The following is a 26,446-nucleotide window of genomic DNA, read 5'->3' as shown; positions in this document are numbered from 1 at the left end:
CCTTTAAAGAACCACTATGATTTGGGTATCTGACCTTAAAGTGATATAGCATAATTCCTACTTGTTTTTAAAATAATATCACTCCCACCAAACCTAAAATATTAACCCTAGTTTGCCCTTTTTACACAGAACAATAAGTGCATTCATAATTTTTGGTGAAATAATCACTGAGAAATAATAGTAAACAACAAAGATCATAAATCAAATACGCCAACTAAATACATTACCAATGAAAACAGAAGGTCAGTGTAGACTCTACTGCATGATATTGGTAAGATGAGGCTTAAGTCGCCATTAGTGGGAGATACCCAGTAATAAATATGTTATATGATGAAATAATTTTATGTGAAAAAAGAAATATTGTAACAGATTTTCTCAAAACTATAAATAAGGATTAAATGAGAGAAATCAATGGCTATCTGGAGATGACTAGAATTTTCTAATGTGTCTCTTTAGGGAACTTTTTTTTGATAATGAGAATACCTTCAAATATTAACTTTGGCTTGGGATGAAGCACCTGATGCTCATGGAGGGATTTCCCAGCAGCTGTTTGGTCAGTATTATCACTGCATCAGTGGTACAATGCTCAGAGAAACTTTGTTCTTTACTCTTTCTAGTGAAGCAATGATGCAAATATAATTGTTTTCATTACTATCAATCAACAGGAAAGTGCGGCTTAGTGGAAAAGTGAGAAGTCTTCCAAATGAAAACAGACAAGAAAAACAGCCGTGAAGAAATCAAACTAGTTTCAAACATCCCAAATGTTGGCATCAAACAACCTCCAAAGCAGCATTTGCAGTGAAACCTTTAAAATGTGATTGAAAACAGAAGGCTACAGTAGCTGAGGATGGAGTGGTGTCATGTTCACACTATGTGTGTGAGCTCCAGGCCCACAGAAGAGGTACCTTCAGAGTCCATGTCTCACAAGGTCCACTCTCCATGGGCTCTACCCAGTGATATGTCCTAGATGAACAGAGGGCTCTTCAGCCCCTCTACTTATCAGACCAAACCTGAGTCTTTGGCCATCTTGTAGAAAATTCCCTTCTTGGCAATTAAATTGGACGGAGAATCAAATTCTGCCATCTGGCCTTTATCGAGAACCAGCACCCTTTCAAGAAAAATGTTAGGAAATATTTAGTGCTACATAAACATTTTAAATATTATTATATAACAATATATAATATAGTGTTGGTGTAGTCTTTATATTTTATTATTATTTATAACTTTATATTATTATTTAATATTCTTGAAGTTTTGAGTTCGGATAGTGGACTGTATCAGATTGTCCGTCTCCAGGTCTACAGCTGCAGTGGCTTCATCCAAAACCAGAATCTTGGTCTTCCTGAGGAGAGCTCGAGCCAGGCAAACCAGCTGCCGCTGACCCAAACTGAAACAGTCAGAAACAGTCATATTAGATTTTAGTCAAATGAAGAATAAACATTGTTGAGAAGGTGTTTATACCTGAGATTCTCTCCTCCCTCTGAACACTCATGGTTGAGTTTGTCAGGCAGGCCAGACACAAAGTTCTTGAGATGTGCGAGTTCCAGAGCTCTCCAGACCTCCTCATCAGTGTAGCCATCAAAGGGGTCCAGATTCATACGCAAGGAACCAGAGAACAGCACTGGATCCTGGGACAGAGGAAAAGGTGTTTAGAAATACAAAAGAAAAACTAAAACTAAAACAGCTCAATTCTCATTGGCAAGTTAACTGAAAAAATGAAATCATTCTGAAAGGAAAACATCAATTTGAAAACTTTAATAGTGATATCCTCAAATGAGTGACTTTAAATGAATGTTTAGGTGTATTTAAGTCCAGTGCCTGAGGAATGATTGTGATTCTGGATCGTAGCTCATGCAGGCCCAGCTCAGCAATGTTGACTCCATCTATACGGATCTCCCCTTGAGCTGCCTCGATGATGCGGAAGAGCCCTAATGTCAAAGAGGACTTTCCTGCTCCTGTCCTACCCACAATTCCCACCTAAGAAAAACACACAAATACATACATGATTAACTTTGCGTGTTTATAAGGAAATTTTAGGTGAATAGATTTCTAAATGAACATTGTTTATTAGCTTGAACTGATTCTGAATATTGTAATGGCTCCACGCACCTTTTCTGCTCCCTCAATGTTGACCGAGATATCAGAAATAGCCAGCTCTAAGTCCTCTCTGTATCTCAAGCCAAAGTTGTGGATTTCAATATGACCAGCGGTCGGCCAGCCAGCAGGCAGAGTGGAGTGCTCCAACCTCCATTCAGCCTGTAAACAGAGACATTAATGCAGCATAGACCAATCACATCTCAACAATCCATCTTTAACATTGAAACCAGAAATACATGAAGTTAACCTGAAATACTTTCAGGAAGTTGACCCGTCCTGCAGTGTAACATGCTATATAGTTCGTCTAATACTATTTTAATCAACTAATTTTGCTAATTGCAGTACCGTTAAAAAGTCCGGTGAGGGTAGGATTTTTTCAAATGTTTTTGAAAAAAAGTATCTTTTCCTCAACCAGGCTGCATTTATTTGATCACAAATACAGGGAAAACAGCAATTTTGTAAAATATTTTTACTATTTCAAATAACTGTCTTCTATTTTAATATATTTTAAAATGTAATTTATTCCTGTGATGCAACGCTGAATTTTCAGCATCATTACTCCAGTCTTCAATGTCACATGATCCTTCAGAAATCATTCTAATCTGCTGACTTGCTGCTCAAGAAACATTTATTACTATCAATGCTGAAATGTTTTTTTTGTGGAAACTGTGATACCGTCCTTACTGTCACTTTTGATTAATTTAATGCATCCTTGCTGAATAAAAGTATTAACTTCTTTTAAAGAAATCTTACTGAGCACAACTTTTGAATGATCGTGTAATGAATCTAATATTTATAAAGTGTATGTAATCATTTTAATTTTTTAATCATTTTAAAAATCACTTAAAATTTCATTTTTCACTCCGCTAGTCCATTTACAATGAACAAATGAAGGAAAAAAGTTCATTAGAAATAGTAAAAAATAAAAATAAAATAAAAACGTGACCAGTGGTCAGCATACCAAATGAAAAAAAAAAAAAAAAGATCAGTTACAAGATCTCACACATACACTTTCCTTTCATATATTAATGCAAATTGTAGCCTAAATAATCATAGCCATAAATAAATTACCCAAATTCTTTCCAGAAACTAGTGCCACATCTTGTGGACATATTATCCCCCACCCCTCCCTGTGTGCTAACAATCCTCATCTCTCTAGTACAGTGAGAGATAAAAGAGGGAACAGGGCTAATCACAGATTGGACTCTACACAAGTACAGAATGAACGCACACAATCTGCCTGCTGGTGCACTGACCTCTTTCTCTGTGTCTCCATATTCCTTCACCTTCTCCACCGCCACTATGCTAGTTTCCAGCTCAGACGACATCCGCACCAGCCAGTTCAGAGATGCTGTGACCTGTGAGAAATATGTAACTAGTAAGGATTTGAGTGGACATCTGGTCTGTATCTCATCATTTTAGAAGTTAGACTGACCTGCAGCGCATAAGAGATGGACAGCCCCATGATACCTGGACTCAGACTGTCCCTGGCCATCACAGCAAAAAGCGCTGCAGATGTCACAATAAGGTTTCCCACAAACTCTAACCTCACTGCCAACCATCTGCAGGACACAGAGGCACAAAGACACATCAAATCATCAGCTTTCCAAAAAACGAAACACTAATACATCTAACCTAATGGTAAAATCATGTGAGGTTCTGTGAATTCTCACCGGTTGGCTACAATGCTGGGGAAATAAGCTTTTTGGTTGTGGTCCACTCTGCCGTCACTCTCTGTGATGAAGCGCTGCTGCTCTCCAAATGCTCTGATCACACTGGTGCCCAGCAGTGTCTCGTTGAAGTGTGTGTAGACAGGAGAGCGGCTCACAGACTCCAGTCGTTTCAGCTGCCGAGAGGACGCCACGTAAAAACGCTAACAGAGATGAAAAGACAAATGTTAGAGCAGCACCCAGCAAATGATTACACTTACACTGAAGTTTTAGATCTCAAATATTTTCTATTTAAATCTATTTTAGTCTAGAGAGTTGCTAGCCTTACCTATCATGCAGCCGCAAGGTAAAACAACTGACTGACCTGTACAAAAAAGTAGAACAGGCCCAGCGGTGGGATGATAATGGCTACCAGTGGCGTGGCAATGAGGATGACAGCACATGAGCCCAGCACATTAAACATTGAGCCCATGAACATTTTTATGATGCTAGGGATGACCGAGTCAATGGTGTCTGTCTCTTTGGCAAAGCGGTTGACCAGATTGCCACTGGGTGTGCGTTCGAAGAAAGACATGGGTGATCTCAGGATGTTGTAGAGCATCGTCTGGTGCAGGTAGCGGGAGGCTAAGATCCCACCAACCGACACCGCCACAGAATAGCAGAACACTGCAATGCCTATCAGAGAAGAAAAAAAAAAAGGTTTCAAAAGCTAGCTCCAAAATGGTTTCTGGACCAATAAGCTAATTAATAATAATAATAATAATAATAAAAAAAACATATAAAGAACTACATAGACATATATTAATAACAAACATTTCATACAAAAAAGATGTTGAATTGCATAAAAATGCATTACATTAAAATTATTTTAAGGGGCTGCAATTTAACATATTGGTTTATTTAAAATACGAAGAAAATACCATCATTACTAATTGGCAGGTATAGTTCACCTATGAAATTAAGATGGTATTTTTAAAAAAAAGAAAAGAAAAGAAAACCTTTTAAAAGTGAATTTTGGACGGTGAGTATTTATTGATTTGATGACATTAAGGAAAAAGCTGGCACACCAAAGCTCCATAAAGTGAAAAAATTATTTATTACAAGTTCTAACCAACAGTGACCACATAGCTCAAAACTTCACTGTTGGTGAGAACTTTTTTCTATTTATATAAAAGTTGTCATATTAAAAACAGTTTTCAGGAATTTCAAATGTGAATATAAGCAATCACACACAACAATCTGAATGTCTCTTAAATGACCTTGTGAGATTCCGAGGGCTCCATACACCCCTAAACGCATCTCTCTGTTGGGCTGTGTGTTGTTGATAACAGGGTCATCTGTCCAGAGACTGAGCCAGTAGTTTGAGCCCAGAGAGGACAGATGATGACAGAAGAACAGAAAGATACTGAAGATGGACAGGGGCAAGCCGATAGCCTTCATGTACTCCCAAAACACAGACAGCTTCACCTGCATAACAAACAATATTCACTAAATCTCAAAATTAAATGGAAAAAGGAACCATGCTCTAACATCCTGACACAGAGACAACTGACTCATACCCTGCCAGTGTTGGCCTTGTCAGCCTCAGTTAGTCGGGCAGCTTCTGCAGATTTGGTCTTCTTTGCGGTCGCAACATCATTAGGTTCAGTTTTCTGTGGGGTTTTACCTGTGCCTGCTGCATTGAGAGAGTTCAGACTCTGCCTACAGGACACAGAGAAACACCAGGCTAGTAAATAATGTCAAAATATTGTTAGTACATGACTTAAATGTTAAATGGTTGTTAGATATAACACAGCGTCCTTATCAACCGTAACACAAGTGATTTATAATATCTAGCACAAATGAGTGAGTGAGCATACACATCATGCAAGATCTGATGCATAGATTTACATGGTTTTGTTCTTGTTTTTTATCTGTCAAACTGATGAACGGCATTTGGAATTCATGAGAGAAGTAGCAATGACTGATTCAAGGACCCATGATTTTCGTCACCATGTTTCTCAAGCTCACAAAGCAGATCATCAGTGAATAACCAATTAAATTTCCACCTGTTTCTCACACAAATCTATCATATGACATCAGAAGACATACAGAAAGCAATGCACAAATTGGGAAAGACAAAATGTCTCGCCGCTAGTGATTCATCATGCTGCAACAGGTCTAGACACAGTGTTTATTAAGAACAAAGAAATAAATCAGAAAAGGTATTGGGTATCTCTTACCCCAACATGGCAGCAGGACCCCCATTCTCAAGTCCTTTCCGTGGGACTGCTTCTATGGATGAGAAAATATATATCAAATCAGAATTACACACATCTTCCTGCATGCTTCATGCTTTTCCACATCCATACTTGTACCAATGACTTTTTAAACCATTCTAAGTTACAGAAGACAAGCTTTCTTATTATCTAGAAGTCATGGCATTCAAAAGCACCTACGCAACACAATCCTTTTGCAACAAATTATGTAATCAAGCAGTGACTAAAATCCCGGGCTACACTTGAGTACAAACATGTCTATATTTAACATGGCAATAAAAGGCCATCATAATTTGCTTCTAAGCAACCACACCTCTCAGGCCTGCTGAAATGAAAGACAGTCTATCAAAACTGCAGACATTAGTTTTAGGCTCAGAGGTGAAGGTTAGAAGAATCACCAGCAGGCTGCCCAGCACCTCAGACTGGAGGTCTTCACGGGTCCACTTGGATTCGAAAACCCGAGGTCCGACCCGAGACCTGAGCAGGTTCGGGTCCAATACTTCGACGAGTACCTCGGACACGGGTCGGGTTTGGTATTAGCGGCCTCGGGTCTCGGGTAATTTAAAATAAACATGCTTTTTCCAAATGGACCCGATTAGACCCGAATTCTTTTAAACTATCCCGAATGCGTAGGTTACTTTCACTTTCGCGTTAAGTGAGGAACGCACATAGAAAAGGAGCATACATTTGTAACCTCGCACACAGAAATCATCTTATAGATACAAGATTCATCGGGAAAATCCACTCACTTCATTATACTGCGTGTTCATTCAGGGCTTTTCTTTTTTGTGTGCAGAAGCGTTTCGCCGGAGATCAGTGCATTCAACACTAGCGAATCCATTAATTATTAGGCTATCGATTTATTTTTTATCAAACTATCATGTTTATTTTTCAAATCCACTGGTCACAATTGAAAGCCGAGCTCAGAAAGAACTTGTATCCATCAGGCAGGCACTAATATAAAGTAGCCTAATAATAAATTGAATAAATGTTAAATAAATCAAAGTAATGCAGAAGTGGCCAAATCAGTCAGCAGAACACCGGGATTTTTCCTGATTGACTGCGGGGCTGCAGGCTGTACACACGTCAATGCCGTTTACGTTCGGGTCCAGTTGGGTTCGAAAATAAATGCCGTCGGGTCGGACTCGGGTCTAATTTCATCGGATCTGTTTTGGGTCAGGTTTTTCTTTAAAAAAAAATAATTTATGCACGTCGGGTTCGGGTAAGAAGTGATTCAGGTCGGGTACAGATTTTAGGACCCGAGAAGACCTCTACCTCAGACATATGAGGAACTGACACAGCGACAAGACTGGTGAAGGCCACATGTTGAAGCCATTCACAGTGCTCCATTCTAAAAAAATAAAAATAAATGAATGTAAATGTCCTGCACAGATTGCAAAGACATTTCCCTGTATACCTTAAATTAAATTATCATCATGTGTAAATACCTTTTCTACTTCAAATAAATTTTGTTCTTTTGAAATTTCTATTCAAAGAATACTATTTCAAAAATTATTTGAGCATCCAACAAGCATATTAAAATGATTTCTGAAGGATTATGTCAATTCAGCTTTGTAAATTCAGCTTTACCATCCCAGAAATACATTACATTTTAAAATATACTACAACAGAAAAGAGTTATTTATTTTAAATTGTAATAATATTTCACAATATTACAAGTGTTGTATGTGAGTAATGTAGTAACAGCCAGTTACCTCATTGCTCAGCTCTCAAGTGAGTTGAGAAGAGATCAAATTCTATTACTGAGACAAGGGGTACCATTTACTCCATCAAAACGGAGTACAGTGCAAGAATGTGTAATATGTAAATCTAAGGTTTGTGAGCTATAGTCCAATGGCAATGAAGTGGGAAAGTACTAAAAAACTCAGTGTGCACCTCACACATTTCAGGCCTCAGACCAGGATAATAAGCCCTATTCTAACATGCAGTACAAGCAGGCCTATTCAATTTATATGGCCCGGGGACCAATTACACCCTCAAACCTTCAGATTTCCCTTTTTCGTCCTCCGCCTCCCATCCCTCCTCTGAAGAGCCAACAGAGGGGACACAACAAATAAGAAGAAATTATGAAAACATAGATGTACAGACAAAAAAGATCACTAGACACAGAATAATTTGGCAAAAAGATAACACACACAATATGAACAATAGTAATCATTTAGAGGAACTGGCTATATGAAAGGACAGATGCATGAAAGCATGAAAGAAGTTCAGATATGAAGCGGCCAGCCTCACCTCCCACTGACTCCTCCACCTCCTCCTGCTCCGTGTTGGTGTAGGTATGCAGGAACTCAGCGAAAGCGCCTTGTCTGCCCAGCAGCTCAGTGTAAGAGCCCATCTCTGTGATTTCTCCATCCACCATCACCAAGATCAGGTCAGCCTGGGGCAGGAAGCTCAGCCCGTGCGTCACCAGAACACGAGTCTGTAAGAGTTCCATGTGTGATGTGAAATGCCTATAAGAGATGTATACATATTTGGATAATACATGACTAAATGGCCTTACTCTGCCCTGTAGCAACCCCTGAGGTCCGATGATCTTCTCAAAGATGTGTTTTCCCACATGAGCGTCCACGGCAGAGAGCGGGTCATCCAGCAGATACACTGCACAGTTGCAGTACACAGCCCTGGCCACACTCACCCGCTGTTTCTGACCTCCAGACAGATTCACGCCCTAAAATTACAATGTCATATGATTAACCCAACTGACTGCTATTACATATTTAAATAATGTCAAATTGTTGCATTAAAAGCAGCCTGTGACAGCATGCAGCTTTAACCTTCAATCTATCGTGCTTGGTTAGGACAAATTGTAAGAATCATTCTGAAGTCTTTATTTACCTTCTCCCCAATCTCTGTCGAGTCTCCTCCAGGTAGGATCTCCAGGTCTGGTAGGAGAGCACACGCCTCCACCACCTTCTGGTACCAGCTGTCTTTTCCGTCCCGTCCAAACAAAATGTTGTCTTTGAGAGTGGCGTTTTGAATCCAGGCCTGCTGAGGCACGTAAGCCACAGAGCCCTGAAAAACAGTCAGATACTCAATGCATTTCTTTATCCTCCCATTATTAATGTTTAAATGTCTTTAAGGCATTGTTATTAATAAATCAAAACAAAGAACAGTTATGACATGAAATGAACAGCTTTTCAAAATAAAATAAATAAATTTGGGACATTGATTATGTGACAGTCAGATGTTCTTGCTTTCACAGTCATACAAGATGCTTTTTGGCTCATTTTCAAATCATGTGGAGCTAGGGCTGTGCAGAAAATCGAATGCGATTTTCATGCACATCTCGTCAGTAAAGCCGCTCCTGTGATTATTAGTAAATCTCCAGCACGTGCGTTCAGATGGAGTGTTATTTACTACACAGAGCCGTAGTTCACTGACAAGCTACGCAAAATCGCGTTCAAAATCGGCAATGAATCGCCTGCGATTTTGTGTAGCTTGTCAGTGAACTACAGCTCTGTGTAGTAAATACTGCTCCATCTGAAAGCACGTGCTGGAGATTTACTACTAATCACAGGAGCGGCTTTACTGACGAGATGCGCATGAAAATCGCATTTGATTTTGACCACAGCCCTGTAGAGCTAATGCCACTCAAGGGAACAAACCAAATACTAAGACGTTATTACATTGTTATGCTGCTAATATAATGAAATGATGTAATATAAAAGCTATGGAATATTTTATGAAAGAATATTAATATATTTAATATATAGTCAATTATACAGTGGGTATAGAAAATAATCACCCCCCTTTAAAATAATCACATTTTGTTGCTTTGCAGCCAGAAATAAAGATTTTGTTTTATTCAGCTGTATTTACTCAGTGCAACTTACAACATCCAAGCGAAAGAAATAACACCAACATGTCAGAAAAAAAAAACAGAATCACTGAGTTGGAAAAAGGATCACCCCCTCCTAAAAATGACTTGTAAACTCAATCAGGTGTAGCTAATCACCTTCTTAATGGCACACAAAGCCATTTGACTTTCAACTGTGATCAGCTGTGGTCATTTTGATCAGCTCAGCATGAAAAGAGCTTTCCTGGAGCATTTCAGTCCTTGGTAGTGCAGCTGAAGCAAACAATCTACTAACAATCTACCAACTATGGGTGGCAAGGCACTGTCAAGAGATCTCCGGGATAAAGCTGTGGACAGGCACAAGTCAGGAGATGGATACAAAAAAATGTCAAAGGCTTTATCAATTACTAGAAACACAGTGAAGTCTATTATTAAGAAGTGGAAGGTATTTGGTACAACACAGACCCTCCCCCGGATCAGGACGTCGCTCCAAACTGGATGAAAGAGCCAGGAGGAAACTGGTCAGAGAGGCGACCAAGAGGCCTACAGCAACTCTGAAGCAGTTGCAGGAAATTATGACAAAGAGTGGTCATTGTGTGCATGTGACAACAATATCACAAATTCTCTACAAATGTGGCTTGTATGGGTTGCAAGAAAAAAAGTCACTCCTCAAGAAAGGCCACATGCAGTCATGACTGAGCTTTGCCGAAACACACCTTGAAGATTCAGAGGTCAGATGAGACTAAAATTGAATTATTTGGCATCAACACCAAACGATACGTCTGGCAGAAATCCAATACAGCTCACCATCCAAATAACCCCATTCCTACAGTAAAGCATGGAGGTGGTAATATCCTGTTATGGGGCTGTTTCTCTGCAGCAGCGACTGGAGCACTTGTCAGGAGAGAAGGAAAAATGGATAGGGCAAAATACCTTCTAATTCTTGAGGAAAATCTGCTGCCCTCTGCCAGAAAGTTGTCAATGGGAAGAAGGTTTACCTTCCAACATGACAATGACCCAAAGCACATAGCAAAACTGAGCACACAGTGGTTGAAGGAGAAAAAGGTGAATATCCTTTCTTGGTCTAGTCAGAGCCCAGACTTAAAGCCCATTGAAAATCTGTGGAATGACTTGAAGACTGCAGTCCACAAATGGTCACCATCAAATTGAACTGAACTTGAGCAGTTCTACGAAGTCTATTAACTATATAGCAAAGTCTAGATGTGCAAAGTTAGAAGAGTCATATCCCAACAGACTAAAGGCTGTAATTAAAGCAAAAGGTGGTTCAGCAAAATACTGACACAAGGGGGTGATCCTTTTTCCAACTCTGTGATTTTTTTTTTCTGACATGATGGTATCTTTCGCTTGGATGTTATAAGTTGCACTGAGTAAATACAGCTGGATAAATCCAAAAATGTGTCCATCTTCATTTCAGGCTGCAAAGCAACAAAATGTGATTATTTTAAAGGGGGGTGATTCTTTTCTATACCCACTGTATTTAATGCATAATAAAATATTAAATTATAAAAGAAAACCCTAGTGGACTAAAATATGTTTGAGCCCCAGTGCATACATAATCTATTTAACTCAAATACAACAGAGCACTTAATTCAAGAGCCACTGTTTTCACACAAAATCATTTCAGGCAACCTTGTTCTAAAGAAATACAACATACAGCAAAAGCACATAGCTTGTGTCTGTACCTTGATCGAGACAGATCCTTCTTGCTTCTGCATCTCTCCCAGCAAAGCTGAAAGCAGAGAGGATTTCCCTGAACCCACATGCCCTACCACAGCAACAAACGCCCCCTCAGGAATACGCACATTAATCCTGAAGAGAGAGAGAGACACGCTGAGACAAGAAAAGATACAAAAAACAACAAACAGTTCAAGCAACATATGGACACAGGCGGCATTGTGTCATAAAGGTATAAAGGGTGCATTCATTCAGTAGGATTTCTTCATTCACTTCATTGTTGATTGAAGATTATGGGCAAATCTTTCAGAGTGTACTGATATTAACAATTGAATTTACAGTGAACAATAATGCAAGTCAAATTACACAGTTCAATACATGATTTGAAGCAAATGAGATTAAGCTAAGATTGAAAGCAATTCGGCAACCCAAATTTCATTATCCCTCTCATTAATATCAGAGGAGATTCACCAGATTACATTTCCTCTGGCGATTGATGCTCTCCTGTATCGGGGTTCATGCACGTGTACTTGCCTGTAATGTCCTCAGTAGCCTGTTTCACTGGTTCTGCTCTATGTAATCGCAATATTCATGTCAATGCTAAAAGTCATTTTGATGCCTTGAATATAAGTACATTTGTGTAGAGTACATAGGGTTGGGATTTGATAACGGTTATTAAGCATAAAAATCAAATGATTGTCATGACGTTCTATTAATGGTTCTTCAATGTTTTCCAATGTGGGCAGAAACATAGTAATATACTTACTTACTAATAAATACTTTTGCATTGTCACTGTTGCATGCAACAACAAAATATTCTACGACCAGTATAGTCCTATTCACAATCAGTCTTATGTTAGACTTATTATTATAATAATAATAATAAGTTTTATTTATATAGCGCCTTTCCAGGGCTCAAATAGGCGCTATATTTGTTGAGGGAGAGTGGTGCTTCTTATAAAATCATGGAATCTTTCATCAGAATCGTGAAATTCTGTACAATTCCCATCCCTAGTACTCAATAACACTGAACAAGATGCTATTCATTGGATCACATACTGTATCTTTTACACGCTAAGAAAATGGTGTTACCTCTTCAAAGTAGGGGAGTCGCCTTTAGACCAGCTGAAAGCTCCGTCCACAATCCTGATGCTGTCTGGAGCTAAATAAGCAGGAAACAACAATGTAGTCTCTTAAGTGAACATCAAAACACACGATATGTCTTTAAACCCACAGATCTACTGAACAGCTGCTACTCTCTCATACAAAGCTGTTTTATGTCTGTCTGTGGAAACTGTTTGGGGACTGCAGTGCTTTGGGAGTCAAACATGCACAGCATACTAAAAAATACATGCCACATAATATGGCACATTTGTTTTATTGCAGATTTGAACTGCTTGTGAATCACTGGACTCACATGAACTGATGGCTGGCCTCTCCACATTGTCTTCATCCAACTCCTCATGGGACAGAAACACACGCAGGCGCTTCATAGACACACTGGCCTGAAGGAAGCAATACATTTCACAGTCATAATAAAAATCAAAATCAGATGACAAGTTCCTGGATTTCCATGTTAACCTTTTGATCTGATCACAAGTGGTCCAAAAACGTTTAAGATTTGACAACTTATACCATATTCCAAGGTATTACAAGGTTCACATTCAACGTTTTTTTAAAAAGAAAGAGAGAGAAAGAAAGAGAGTAGTACCTGCACCATGCTGCTGATGACCATGGGCAACATATTAAGAGGGAAGCGCAGGATGTTGAACAAGGCCAGAGAAACAAATGCCTTCTGTGCATCCAGAATATTATGTTCATCCACTAACACATATACTGCGAATGTGGAGAGGGCAACCTTTGTGAAAGAGACAAGACAACCACAGGGTAGCATCAAAAACAGTGGGCATAATCATGAAAAAGCCCATGCAGGACTGGAATTCAAAGGCACCACCTACCAAAAATGGTGCGCAGACCCAAGTAAAGGTGGACACAGCACCAAGGTAAGCAGTCTTCTTAAGCACACGCAATTCACTCTCTCGGATGGCAGACACTTTGTCTTTGAACGCCAGTTCCCATGCGTAGAGTTTAAGCACTTTAATGCCGTTCAGCACCTCATTCATAAGCTTGATCCTATTGTCCTTGCTTTTCATTTGGGCAACCTGTGGGTGAGGGTGTCAGATTAACAAAGATGATCTAATTAACGAAATTGAGGCAAATAAACCTGCTGAGCAGGAAAAGAGGTTCAAAACCTGGTAAGTTTTAGTTTTCATGGCAATGACTGCATTTAGAGGAACCATTAGCACCATCACAGCAACTCCAGCAAGCACAGAAGGTCCCAGATTCTGATAACAAAAGAGCAATAAATAAATAAATACATAATAACAGGTATTAGTGATGTGTAATGAAATGAGCATACAAGCCGAGGCACCTTCGTGTAGGCACATACCTGCCACAGGAAATAAAGGGCCAGGATAACCTGCAAAGGTGCTGACCAAATCATGTTGATATAGGTGATGAGGTCCATAAAACGCTGAGCATCTACAGACATCAGATTCACAATCTCTCCGACAGTGGATGTTCGCCGGGCAGCATTGGTAATGACTAAGGCCTTGACAAAATGAAGGAAAATATTATAAATCTACACTACCATTAAAACACTGGAGTCAGTAATATATATATTTATTTAAAAAAAATAATAATAATTACATTTAAAAAAAAAAAAGAAATTCATTATTTTATTCAGCAAGGAAGCATTACATTGATCAAAAGTTACAGAAAAAGACATTTATAGTATACAGCTTTGCCATCACAGGAAAAAACATTTTTTTTTAAATGTATTACACAATACAAACATTTTAAATTGTTTTCTTGATCAAATAACTGCAGCCTTGGTGAGCATGTTGTTCTTTCAAAAACATAAAACATCAAAATATGCACTTTAAAAGACATATTCGTTTTCATAAAACTGTTTTGAGAGTTAAAGTATGGCCTATTCACATTGGCAAATGCATTAATTCCAGTTTCTTGAATCTCTGAGAGCTCTAAATATGAAAAAGTAACAAATAACCTCCAAATGTGCATAAACATCATATTACACCCTGTTGCAGATATTTTAGCATTCAAGAATCCACTTACTTTCCTGTACACAGCACCAACAATGGCCGTACGTAACCTCATGCCGGTCACAAAGCAAACGTGGAAATATTTCTGCAGAATGAGGGTTTGCACGCAGGTACAAACGAACAGCAGGGTGGTGTAGAAGTAGCCATGCCAATCGGGGGCACTTGAATCATTCACAAACTGGATCAGTAGCCTAAGAAACAAAAGAACAAACTCACATGAGTATAAATTAATATGTCAATCCAGCAGCAGAATGCAGATCTTCTGGATTCAAGTGCAAGAAAAGTGGGCAAACTGGTTAAAGGCTCACTGCTGAGACTTCAGGTGTTATTTTCAAAGGATTAGAGAGGATTTGAAAATGGTCCAGTGCACAATTTGATGGCACAACTTTTCAGCATGCCAAAACTAACTCTTCACTGAAGCTCTTTTAAGATGCACAGCTGTTGTTTTGACAGAGTGGCCTTCCTACCGAGTTAAAGTAATTTCTAACCACATGACTGTGAAAACACAGAGGGAACACTTCCACTTTTCCTTAACACTTTGCACTTTACTACTGCTTCTGAATTCAGCTCAGATGGGAATTATATCGGATTCTGATGCTGTATATTCATACCTGAGAATCTCCGGCCCAACAAACATCAGGATGTCATGAACAATCTTATACAGAGAGCTGACTAGAAAATACGGTCCAAAGGTTCGGCAGAGAGCGCAGAAGAGAGAAGGGTCGCCTGTTTTTTTAAGGGTTTTCACAAGCAAAATCTCTGACTCTTCAATTGGTTGTCCATCCTTCTTTTCTTCCCTTGCTGATCTTTTTGGGGAGTAGAGTGTCTTATCTACTGGCCTAAAACAAAAAGCATAACCCAATCAGAGGATTAGTCATTTTTGTAGTAAATCCATAAGCTTGTCTATTTGGAGGGGGGAAAAAATTTACTTCTCGCTTCTGACCTTTTGACCTTGTTGCATTCTTGGTCCCAGCGGCGCACCAGCTGTGGCACCACTCTTTGAGACTTATCCTCTGTGTTGAGCGACCACAGATCCTTCTCTTCCAGAGGCCTTTTGTAACCCGTCACCATCAATCTATGAGGAAAAGAAAGGGACATGCATTAACAAGTAACAACACTCAGCCTGAATACAAGCTTATTCATTAGCAAAATGATGGCTCCTTCAATACTTTTACCTGATATAGATAGTAGAGAGAAGATAGAAGAGAAATTTTTAGAGAAGATAGAAATTAATGGGACGAATGGGATCAAGAAATTACATGAGCCAGAATACAACTTCTAGATACGTCAAAATTCTTGTTGTGCAAAATTATTTTTTTTAAAAGGAAGAGTGTTAGAAATGCAGTCATTCATTCTGCTCACCCCGTGATCCACCAGAAAGTGATTCTGGAGAGGAATGAAGCTCCCGACTCTGGACATGGATTCTGCACAAACACATTCATAGTACTGGCCATCAATTCAACATCCATATAATAAAGCATACCTCTACCTTCTTTAAGTAAAGTTCACTAACCAAGTCTCTGACAGCCTGTGAAAAGAGCGGAGGCTGATCGGACAAGCAGGCCAGGATCAGGGAGATGAGCAGCATGGTGTAATATATGTAGAAAGTGGTATATTTGAACACATTCACACTGGCAGGCTGAAAGGAAAGACCAAACAACACTTTAAGGGTTTGCTCACATTTCAAACAAACCTGATTTGTTTTTTTTAATCTGTACTTTAGAACTGACTGTCCTTATGCAATTGATGAAATATGATCTGTTTATCCGGTTTGTTCAATATCCCGTATTTCAATAACTACAGTATATTGGTTGTTGCTATATTAATGATGTAACAGTCAACATAATACTGAGAAACTTTCTTCTACAGAAACTGAAGAGTAGCTATCAGTGTGGGAAGGGACAGGAAATTTGGCCTCTGCTGAGCCACAGAACCCACATGGCACATGAGCGATCACGAGCAACAGAGTCATTTTACATATTCATGCATTTACTGCATCTAAAACTGCTGATTCATTCATTCACTCATACACAATTCTCTATTACACAGTTCACTATATGAGGAAAGAGTGAACAAAAATAAGTCTATTCAGGCAGAGCTCTTTTGCCCAATTTGTGTGACATTTTATAAACAACACATTCCGAATGACAAAAAGCTATTTAAAATGTGATCTACTATTTCAGACTGAGGTGAATTCAGAGCCGTTGAGAAACAGAGTTGCGACACGCTTCGATCTCGCCGCCACGTGGTTCCTGGAGCTCTCAATAATTCCAAACAACTCCGTGCTGTCAATATGTTTGGATGGGTTTAAGTAGGATAGACAGCAGTTTCACTATATCTGCAGCAATTTCTAGTGATTATTAACACATCATGTGCATTGATTGTGTATTGATAACTACGCTGACTACGTTTTACAATTGTATTTTATTCTGGGGAGTGATGAAGAGACAGCATTAAAAGGGGTCATATGATGCGATTTAAATGCAGTGTAGAGTAGCGCTTGTTGTTTGTCATTTCTCCGATCACAAATGCAGACATGGTTTTATGTTACGCTCCGGCCTGACAGGGCATCACAGTATGTTAAGGGGCGTAACATTTCCGTCACACGCTTGAGGTATTTGGCCAATCAAAATGTACTGGATAGCTGGCCAATCAGAGCACACCTCGCTTTTCAGACTGATGAGCTTTGTAAAAATCGACGTGTTTCAGAAAGGCAGGGCATAGAGGAGAAACAATAATGTACAGTATGTGGAAAATAATGTGTTTTTTGAACCTTAAACTGCATAAACATTTAATTACACCAAATACACAAAATAATGTTATTTTCAGCAACATCATATGACCCCTTTAATATTTTTTCTAATATGCTTATTTATATTACAATTAGCTTATTATTTATATTACAATTAGTATTTAGGGTTAAAATAGAGAAAATGTTTTTAAATTCCAGTGCAAAGATGCAAATTAGAGACGTTTGGTGGCCAGAAAAATAATATTCCTATGTTATGCCATGGTTTAACCACTAGATGCCCGTATGACTGTTTAATAAATATAGCCTACATATATTTAGCTCTACTCTAGTTGCTGTAAAGAGTTTTACCGGTCATAATAGCTTATTTATTTATTTATTTATTTTATGTTTTGCATTGTCTATTTAGACATTATCAAACACTCAATGTTTATAATTTTTTCTTTTTTTTTTTTTATGTTAAATTAAAAAAAGATTAATTACTCACTGTGACGAGTGGGGGCGGGGCCGAGAGCCGTGGGAACGGAGCGAGGCCGGTGGAGTAATTGATGATGAGCGACACCTGCACCACTCACCGGTCTCAAGTCCCACGGAGGAGCACCGGAGGGATAAAAGGAGGAGTGACGACAGTGAAAGACGAGAGAGGACCAGGCCTGGACTTTATTTTGTGTTTTGGTTCTGTTTGTGCGCGACAGTCGTCCGCGAGGGGCTGTCGCACTATTTTGTGTTTATTTTATTATTAAAGTTTTCTTTAAATGTTCGCCGGTTCCCGCCTCCTTCTTCCCGACCTACGAACGTTGTTACACTCACATCCCAGTATTATTTTATGACATTTATGTAAGAAGATAATATAAGTGAATGTTAAAAAAGGCCAGCAAATACGGAACTTAACCCAATAAAAAATTTAAAATAACGTTTAAAAAAAAACACAAGGCAACCAACTGCATTCAGGGAAACTCTTTCTTGTATTCCTTTAATGGGCAGTCTTCACTGAAACTCGTTCAACTTCCTACAGGGAGAGAAAGACTGCAGAAAGACTAAAAACTTAAAAATATGATAACTAGCATTTGGTTATGATCGCTATTAAGGTATTTCTCACGTTGCCTAACTGCAAATATAGCATAACTGCCTATTATCTAAAACTAAACATTAACTAAAACGCGTTTCATAAAATACAACTACTGGCCAGATTTCCGAGAGGTAAACTAATGCGTTAAAATGCCAAAAACTGCTGTAATTTCCTCAACTTTATGGCGAGTGTGCTTGAGAAGCACTGAAATTAATGGGCTTCAATACTGGAACTATTGGTTGTTTGGAATTATTGGTTGCTCCATGACACGCTTTACTTCCGCATTCCTCAGTTCCTATGGAAGCCTATGGGAGTGTCGCAACTCTGTTTCTCAATGGCTCTGGGTGAATTGCCCCAAAAAATCTCATTTGGAATCACATATGAATATGGATTGTCTCGGTTTTATACAAAATACAGACTACAAAAAAACTAAATAAATTTGAGTCACATACGACTCAAGACATCTGATTCACACTGGAATAAAAAAAATATATATATATATCATTACATGAACTGCAAAACTGTCGGTTTTAAATTTACCTCATTCAATGCATGCAGAATCTTGGAGTGAAAGGTGACTGTAGCACACACTATGGTGATCAGCCAAAAATTGAGCATCACCCCTGAGGACTGGACCCCCTTCATCCGCTCATACTGGATCAAGAACGTAGCCAGCAACTGAAACACATATAAAACACATCCAATTACAAAACACTTCAAATTTGTAAACATCAGTCTAAGAAAAGACCATGACTAGACCATTTTTTAAACAATAATGTATTCGGGAGAATTTGTCCTTGAGGCAAGGAAAGTGGAATACTTTCATGTAATTTGAATATGAAATCAATGCAAGCCGAAGAGTAATTTACAAGCAAAGTAGTTTAATTCAGCACTTCCTTTTGTGAAAAAACAGGTCTCACCATTGTAACGCCAAGCATTGTAGGGCTGACTAGGTAGACTGGGGCTATTGTAGCACCATGGCTTCTTTCCCAGAAAGAGTAGAAAACATCTGCCCAGCAGATAAGCCATAGGGTAAACCCAATAGCCTGTTGGAGGAGAGTCACATGACCTTGAAACAGCTGTTGACCTTGGCAGAGTTATCAGTAAACACACTCCCAAAGCACACTGCTACATAAAAAGCAATGTACCGGAATCCTGTTTGTTAATACTCACTGTTTTGGCTCTGTTGAGGTGGGTCATGCATATGTATCCACGGTCATTTCTTTTGAGGTATAGGATGTATAACAGTGCAAACAGCCAGAGGTAGAGGCATGGTATCCAAACCAGCACTGTGTTCTGGAAACATGGTGTCAGGTCTGGATTGTGTGTTTGCCATGTCCGGTTCCAATCCTGAAAACATAAGAGGACAGAAGGGTGTTTCAATGTACTCTGCGTCTCTGGAGATTCTTTGGACGAAACTTAGAAACAAAGTAACAACTGGAGTAGACACAGAGCTTGGAGCTGCCCGGTAAAGCACACAAAGACCTAATGATGTGTGCAAGGAACAAACACTCTTGAGCAGATCTTTCAGAGAACCAAAGTCAAGCACAATCTTTTCTGCGCAACAGAGCAGAGCAGAGAGTCTTAAGCTTCTTGACAAAAACAAGTCTTCTTCAAGTAGTGACATCCAAAACATGCCTAAAAATGAACTGTACCTTTTCTTACAAAGAAAATCTAATTGTGTTTTCTGTAGGGAGCATCTCTTCCCATGATCCTGTGTCTGAGGATGAAAAACAGGTCAATAAATAAAAGGCTGCTCTGCTAAATTCTCAAGACTAGGACATGAAATGTGATTTTCTTGACATTCGAGCTATTGAACTAAATGCACTTGAATGCGGTTTTTTTTTTTTTTGGTAATGACACTGATGTTGTGAGTCTTTGTCAAGAACAACACATTTCACCATAAATTTACCATAAGGAAGTTGTTTTGCAAAAAGAAAACTAAGCCTATTTTTAGGACCATTAAGACCTTTTTTCTTATTACTGTAACAAGGAAAAACAAGAAAAAAAATATGATAAAAGCAAAGAATAATATATTGTGTCACTTGGGAATTATTTATGTCATGGCAGTATTTGTTGTACTTTTAAATTACTGTAATAAAAAAAAAAAAGACTGAATGTACTGAATTAATACAATGGGAAAACAATAAGTAAAATAAAAAAGATACACTTCATCATATTTTAATGAGTAATTCACAGCAGTTTAATAGGGGGGAAAAACATGAAACAGTTAAATAATGTTATAAAAATGACTTTTAAAAAAGATAATAATTGCATATTATTTAAATGGAAGTACTTCTTGTACTAATTTTTATTTTTCTATAAAAATAAGAGTGAACTTACTAAATGACTGGGGAAAGCACAAGTAAAAAAACATGTAAAACATTTACTTATATTACCGTATTATTATTATTATTATTATTATTATTATTGGGTATACATGACTGGAACAATTTCTTCATTTTTTTTACATTTGTTTTTCATTTTTACTTTACATTTTACAATTTTCACATTTTTAAGTATCCCTATGATTTAAAACAGTTTTAATAACTTTACAAACCTGGTAATCTTTCATTGCGTTGTATCATTGGACAAACAAAGGACTAACAACGTAAATATAAAAGCTTGGAGCAATTCAAGAAAAGAAACATACTTTCTTGGCATGCAGTCATCTGGTCAGAGTGATTCATAATTCAATATTTTGGCCCTCTGACCCAGAAGGACAAATTGTCTCAACCTGCCAGGCTACAACTAATACTGTTAATCCACAGACATGTCAGACCTTGCATAAACTGGAACACAAACAAACAAAGCTTAATTCTTTGTGAATATGACAAATGATTACCTGAGTTCTCTAGTTAAAAGGAAACTACTTAGCATTAGAGGAATTTGCTTAACAAAAACAAGTCAGAGCAGTAACAAGTCAGCTCTTCAGCTTCACACTGAGATAAAGACACACTGAGCAGGTGGTCGTGTTATAAATCACTCTTACATACGGCGGTTAGACTGTTATAAACAAATATCAACAATACAGGATCAAAGTCCACAGAGAGTTATAAGGATATATGGTAGTTTGCTGTGTGGCTAACCGGTTAGCTTAGCAACAGTGGCCGCGTCTCAAAACTTGGTAAGCTGTCTACCTAGGCAGCATTATTTGGCGTTATTATAGGTCCATTCAACCCGCATTGAACTCTTCAGGCACGCATTTGATGCCTGAAAATGCTCTGACCCTCAAAACGCACGTCCAAACGCGCCTATGACGCCCTAAAATGATGTCTAGGTAAGGCTGCTCGCCGTGTTTTGAGACACAGCCAAGTGTCCCTATGCTGCGGAGCACAAGCCCGGTGAACTTTGACAATCTGTTGAAAACAAAATATCGTCGGAAAAACACAGTTTACGACGATAGGACTGTTTATTTACTCACCCAAAATGGATCAGAACCGTCCAAACTGCAGAAATTGTCAATACCCATTCGCCGCAGGAAGGATCTGTTATAGTAGCTATGCTGGGTTCACACTGCCTCCGTTTCATAACCACTGCTGTGCGAGGTTGTGATGTTGGGGACCCGTATAGACGTGGGATGGATTAGCTGAAAAATAGGGGGCGCTGTTACTTCATCGATTGAACTGACGTAACGGGAGCCACACACGACAATATGGCAAGCCATTTTAAAATATTTTCCTTAAAACGTACTAGCTCTTTTCCTTCAACTAGTAGCCTACTCGTTTTTTTGGTTTTAGTACGTACTCATTACATTCTAAAAATGCTGGGGTTTTTTTTTAGGGTTATATTTTCATTGTTGGGTAGTTTTTATGTTACCCAGTCCTTGAGTTAGTTGCTGGGTCAATCTCAATTACAGTTGAAACCCAGCTGTTTAGTAACAGTGAGAGGTTTTTACATCATCTTCAGGTGAGAGCAGTTCAGTGAATCAAAGGTTTGAGTACGTTTTATTTTGTCTATAAAGTTGTTACTGTGCTGTAAGTCATTTTCCTGTATGTAATGCAGCAAACAGGGACAAGATGACACTCAGTTAAACGCATGTCACAACAGTTGTTGAATGCGATGGAAACGTCTGATGCCTTGCATAAAATAAAATAATTTTTTTGTAAAGATACTGAATTACTTTGAATGATAAAATACGTTCTTAGAACTGTGCACTGTTTATGTATAGGTAGGTTATAAGGAGTCAATAGGGGCATCTTTCTGATATTTGCTGTCTAATATTTAACTTGGAAGAGGATTTAAGTTCATCTTTAAGTATTAGCTACTAGTAACCTTTTAGAATAAAAATATTCTGAACCTATTAAGTACATGTACTTTTTTACCTTTTTTTTTTACTTTGTCTAAATTAATAGATAATAGTAGCTCAAAAATAAGCACTAGTAGCATGAAAATAGATACTAGTACATTTTAAAGATTAAATGTTCAAATGGATTGCCATTCTAGACAACTATGGGTCAAACAAACTGTGGAAACCATGAAATTAAATCATAATAAGCTTGTATAATGAGCATCAACCTGAGCTTGATGACTTTTTACAAAAGTTTATAGCTGACTTATTATAAATTGGTTATAAACTCTATCAGGTATACTGGCCAGGTTAAACAGAAATAATAAATAATGACTTGATCAGTCAAGGCACTTTAACAGATTGGCTACAGACAGTCATTTAGCGTTTAATGACCTTTACAAAACTGTCTTTCAGTAGAAAAGCCTCATCATTTGTATTGGCTGTAGGCTATATTCTGATAAATTTGGCTGTAGGATGGTCCAAATGACTTGCTCCACCCACCATTAAGACTCAAAAAATAATGAAGATCATCCAAGGCACTCATTTTTTGAATACTGCTCTAAGCATACGCAGACACTGCAAAACTAAGAAGAGCTTATCGTAGCTTGTAAGTATTAGATCTATGCTTTGCTTTATATAAGCGTAATTAAATATTTAAAGCATCATAAGTACTATATATTTTGTAGCAAGTTATATTAATCTTCAAAAAATAAAGCAAATTAATTTTTTAATTTTTTTTTTTTTATTTAGTTAATTGTAATTTAATTGTAATGTAATTTTTTGTAAAATTGACCAGTGTTAACTTTTTTCACATTTGCCATATTTTAAGGTGGAACTCTTGAAATGTTTTGTAAGAATTGCCTGTTTATGCACTGCAGGTTTATTTAAATATTGCAAAGATCATAGGTAATTTGTACATCTGTGATTTTATTATATTTAACAGTAACAATATTTTGTAAGAAGAATATGAATGTATAGGACATACTGATTGTAAATTGTCCTGGAAATTCGTCATGAAAATCCAGTACTTAAATACAAAATGGCCAAAATAATATGTCAGTGGTGTGTGAGAAAGCTTTTACTGGACACACACCATATAAGGAATGATCATGGGGACTTTATTATCACCTTTCAACAGGTTTATAGCTGTAGAGAATAAGTGGTCCGTGAGTGGCAAAGATATGGCTGTGGTTTGCCTGATTAGAATATAAAATAAGGCTACATGTTTGCACATCCATAAGTAGTGCTAATACAGACAGATGATAAACACATTTCTTATTACATCATAGAATAACGCACAGAAATACTTCAAGATGGCCAAGCAACCAGAAAATGAAGACAGCAGCAAGTTCCTTTTCCTTGACAATGACTTCAAAAACAGCGGAGTGGCCCAGGCTGATTGGTCGACCAAACAGATGGTGTGGATACCTTCAGAAAGGGAAGGTTTTCAGTCAGCCAGTATCAAAGAAGAGACAGGGAATGAGGTGGTGGTTGAGCTTGACAATGGAAAGAAGGTGACCGTCAGCAAAGATGAAATCCAGAAAATGAACCCACCCAAGTACAACAAGGTTGAAGACATGGCTGCACTGACTTGCCTGAATGAGGCCTCAGTGCTGCATAACATCAGGGAGAGGTATTTCTCAGGTCTCATTTATGTAAGTTCATTCAAACTTCACCTTACACAGTTGGTTAAACTACAAAAGTCTTTATTCGTGATCATATCTCGGTGATTTCGACTTTAGTGACTTTAGAAAGGGGCTTCCTCCCAAGGGTATCATCATATCTTGGGGGTCTTGATATCAAAAAAGTTGATAACATCTGACCGGATGAAAAAAAGAAGCAAATTTGCACCAATATATGTAAAACGTATAATAATATTGCAGCTTCCTGACATATATTTTGATGTATTTCATATTTATTTCAAATCTAGACTTACTCAGGCCTCTTCTGTGTGGTGGTGAACCCCTATAAGTTGTTGCCCATCTACTCTGAGAAGATCACTGAGATGTACAAGGGGAAGAAGCGTCATGAGGTTCCTCCCCACATCTATGCAGTCACTGATAATGCCTATAGGAACATGCTGCAAGGTGACCACCAGTCTTAACTCACTGAATGCACCCTATAAAAACAGTTAGACAACTCACAGGCTTAATGTGGTTATGGAAACTAGAAATATACAAAAATCTTCCCAAAAGTAACCCTTTCGGTGTTGTGTAATTGCACAACACAAACATAGAATAATAAGGAAATTGTAAAAATGACAATTATTCATAGTTATTCAGTCCAGCAGAGCCAGCTGTGTATTGGAGAGTGTGTGTCAGGGACTTTGTTTCACAGGCTGTGCCATCAAAATTGCCATACATGGGGCCTTTCCCTTTCTCACTGAAGTTTTTTACAGCTATTTTTGGAAGGATGAATTGAAGTTAATCTCACCCTGTACTCAATTTAGAATATGTAAGATTTTGGAGGTAGGGATCTCCAGTGAACAACAGTGGAGTTTGTGTTTAGACAGCCGGGCCTCTTGTTAATCTCGTTCAGGTTCTTAACTGTGAAAATTCATGCATTTCTTGTCCTGTGTTCAAATGTTTCTTTCTCCACAGAGCGCGAGGACCAGTCTATTCTCTGCACGTGAGTTCTAAATGCCCTACGTGTTATTTGCTCCATATACTCTTAAAAATAAAGTTCTAATGAAACTAGTTCTTTAATGGTAAAGCATTTAGGTTGACCAATGAAATAAGAATCCATTGTGTCTGTGAGGCACCATTCAGTAAAGATGTAATCAGCAGATACATTTGCAAGAATTACCAAAGCATAAGTTTGACTGGTCAAATATCACATGGGCCATAAAATGATACATATTTATATGCACAATATCATTCTATTTGCTAAGCAGCCTGACATGTAAATTATTATGCAAATGATTATGTGACGTGCGGCAGCAGGCATTACAGGTGAATTGAGACACAGACTTGTACCGCCAGGTTGCTGCAACGATCTCTGTGCTTCTTCTAGGAGAAACCGTTCTCTTCCCCCGGACACATGGAAGAGGTCATCCGCCGCCTAACGGAGCTCTCGGCCCGGCAGCAGCAGTTTACCGAGCGACTGGCCGCCCGGCAGGAATATACTGACCGGGTCGTGGAACAGCTGCAGGCCAGCGTGGTGGGGCGCTTGCCCCTCCCGGAAGCGCCGGTCAAAGCGCACCAATACCTCGTCCGGTTGACCGAGAACGACGACATCGAGGCTTACCTCCACACATTTGAGGTCATCGCGGCCCGGGAGGGGTGGGTCCAGGAAGAGTGGGCTCGCATCATCGCCCCCTTCCTCACCGGAGAAGCGCAGCGGGCCTATTATGCCCTGAGGGCACCCCGGAATGAACAGTATGACGAGCTCAAAGCCGAAATCCTAGCCCGGGTGGGCCTATCGCCCATGGGGCGGCGCAACAGTTCTATCAATGGACCTATGATGAACGGCAGCCAGTGAGAGCGCAAGCTGCGCAACTGGCCCGATTAACTCACCTATGGCTTCTCGCGGGGTCGCCGACCCCGGACCAGGTAGCCGAGAAGGTGCTCATCGATCGACTGCTACGGGCACTGCCCCGCCCGCCACGGCGACCCCGTCGGGGACCGCCCAGCCCAAGGCCGGCCTACCTAGCGACGGACAGCGAGAGGGAGG

At 38.9% G+C, this 26,446-nt stretch overlaps 1 protein-coding gene and 1 pseudogene across 1 annotated transcript; one reads left to right on the top strand and one right to left on the bottom strand.

Moving 5' to 3' along the window:
* Positions 1-1,233: 1,233 nt before the first annotated feature.
* On the bottom strand, positions 1,234-22,069 carry LOC107688147 (multidrug resistance-associated protein 1-like). Its single transcript, XM_016485729.1, has 31 exons — positions 21,908-22,069; positions 19,657-19,833; positions 19,404-19,529; positions 19,024-19,161; positions 16,179-16,304; positions 16,028-16,089; positions 15,609-15,740; positions 15,277-15,504; positions 14,679-14,856; positions 13,990-14,151; positions 13,793-13,885; positions 13,499-13,702; positions 13,252-13,398; positions 12,958-13,045; positions 12,633-12,702; positions 11,549-11,675; positions 8,885-9,061; positions 8,550-8,717; positions 8,282-8,468; positions 8,029-8,070; positions 5,990-6,041; positions 5,327-5,468; positions 5,027-5,234; positions 4,132-4,442; positions 3,771-3,970; positions 3,533-3,659; positions 3,354-3,455; positions 2,110-2,256; positions 1,819-1,977; positions 1,462-1,628; positions 1,234-1,387 (listed from the first exon to the last, which is right to left on the bottom strand). The coding sequence occupies exons 1-31, from the start codon at positions 21,953-21,955 to the stop codon at positions 1,234-1,236; spliced, it is 4,449 nt and encodes a 1,482-aa protein (XP_016341215.1). The 5' UTR covers positions 21,956-22,069.
* The window catches only part of LOC107688125 (myosin-11-like), an 18,366-nt pseudogene continuing 13,404 nt past the window's right edge, over positions 21,485-26,446 (top strand).

Source organism: Sinocyclocheilus anshuiensis, unplaced genomic scaffold (assembly GCF_001515605.1).
Source record: "Sinocyclocheilus anshuiensis isolate Anshui unplaced genomic scaffold, SAMN03320099.WGS_v1.1 scaffold249, whole genome shotgun sequence".
In the NCBI taxonomy this organism is placed as follows: Eukaryota; Metazoa; Chordata; class Actinopteri; order Cypriniformes; family Cyprinidae; genus Sinocyclocheilus; species Sinocyclocheilus anshuiensis.
The sequence above is the reverse complement of the archived record's forward strand: the minus strand, read 5'-3'. Positions and strand labels throughout refer to the sequence as shown.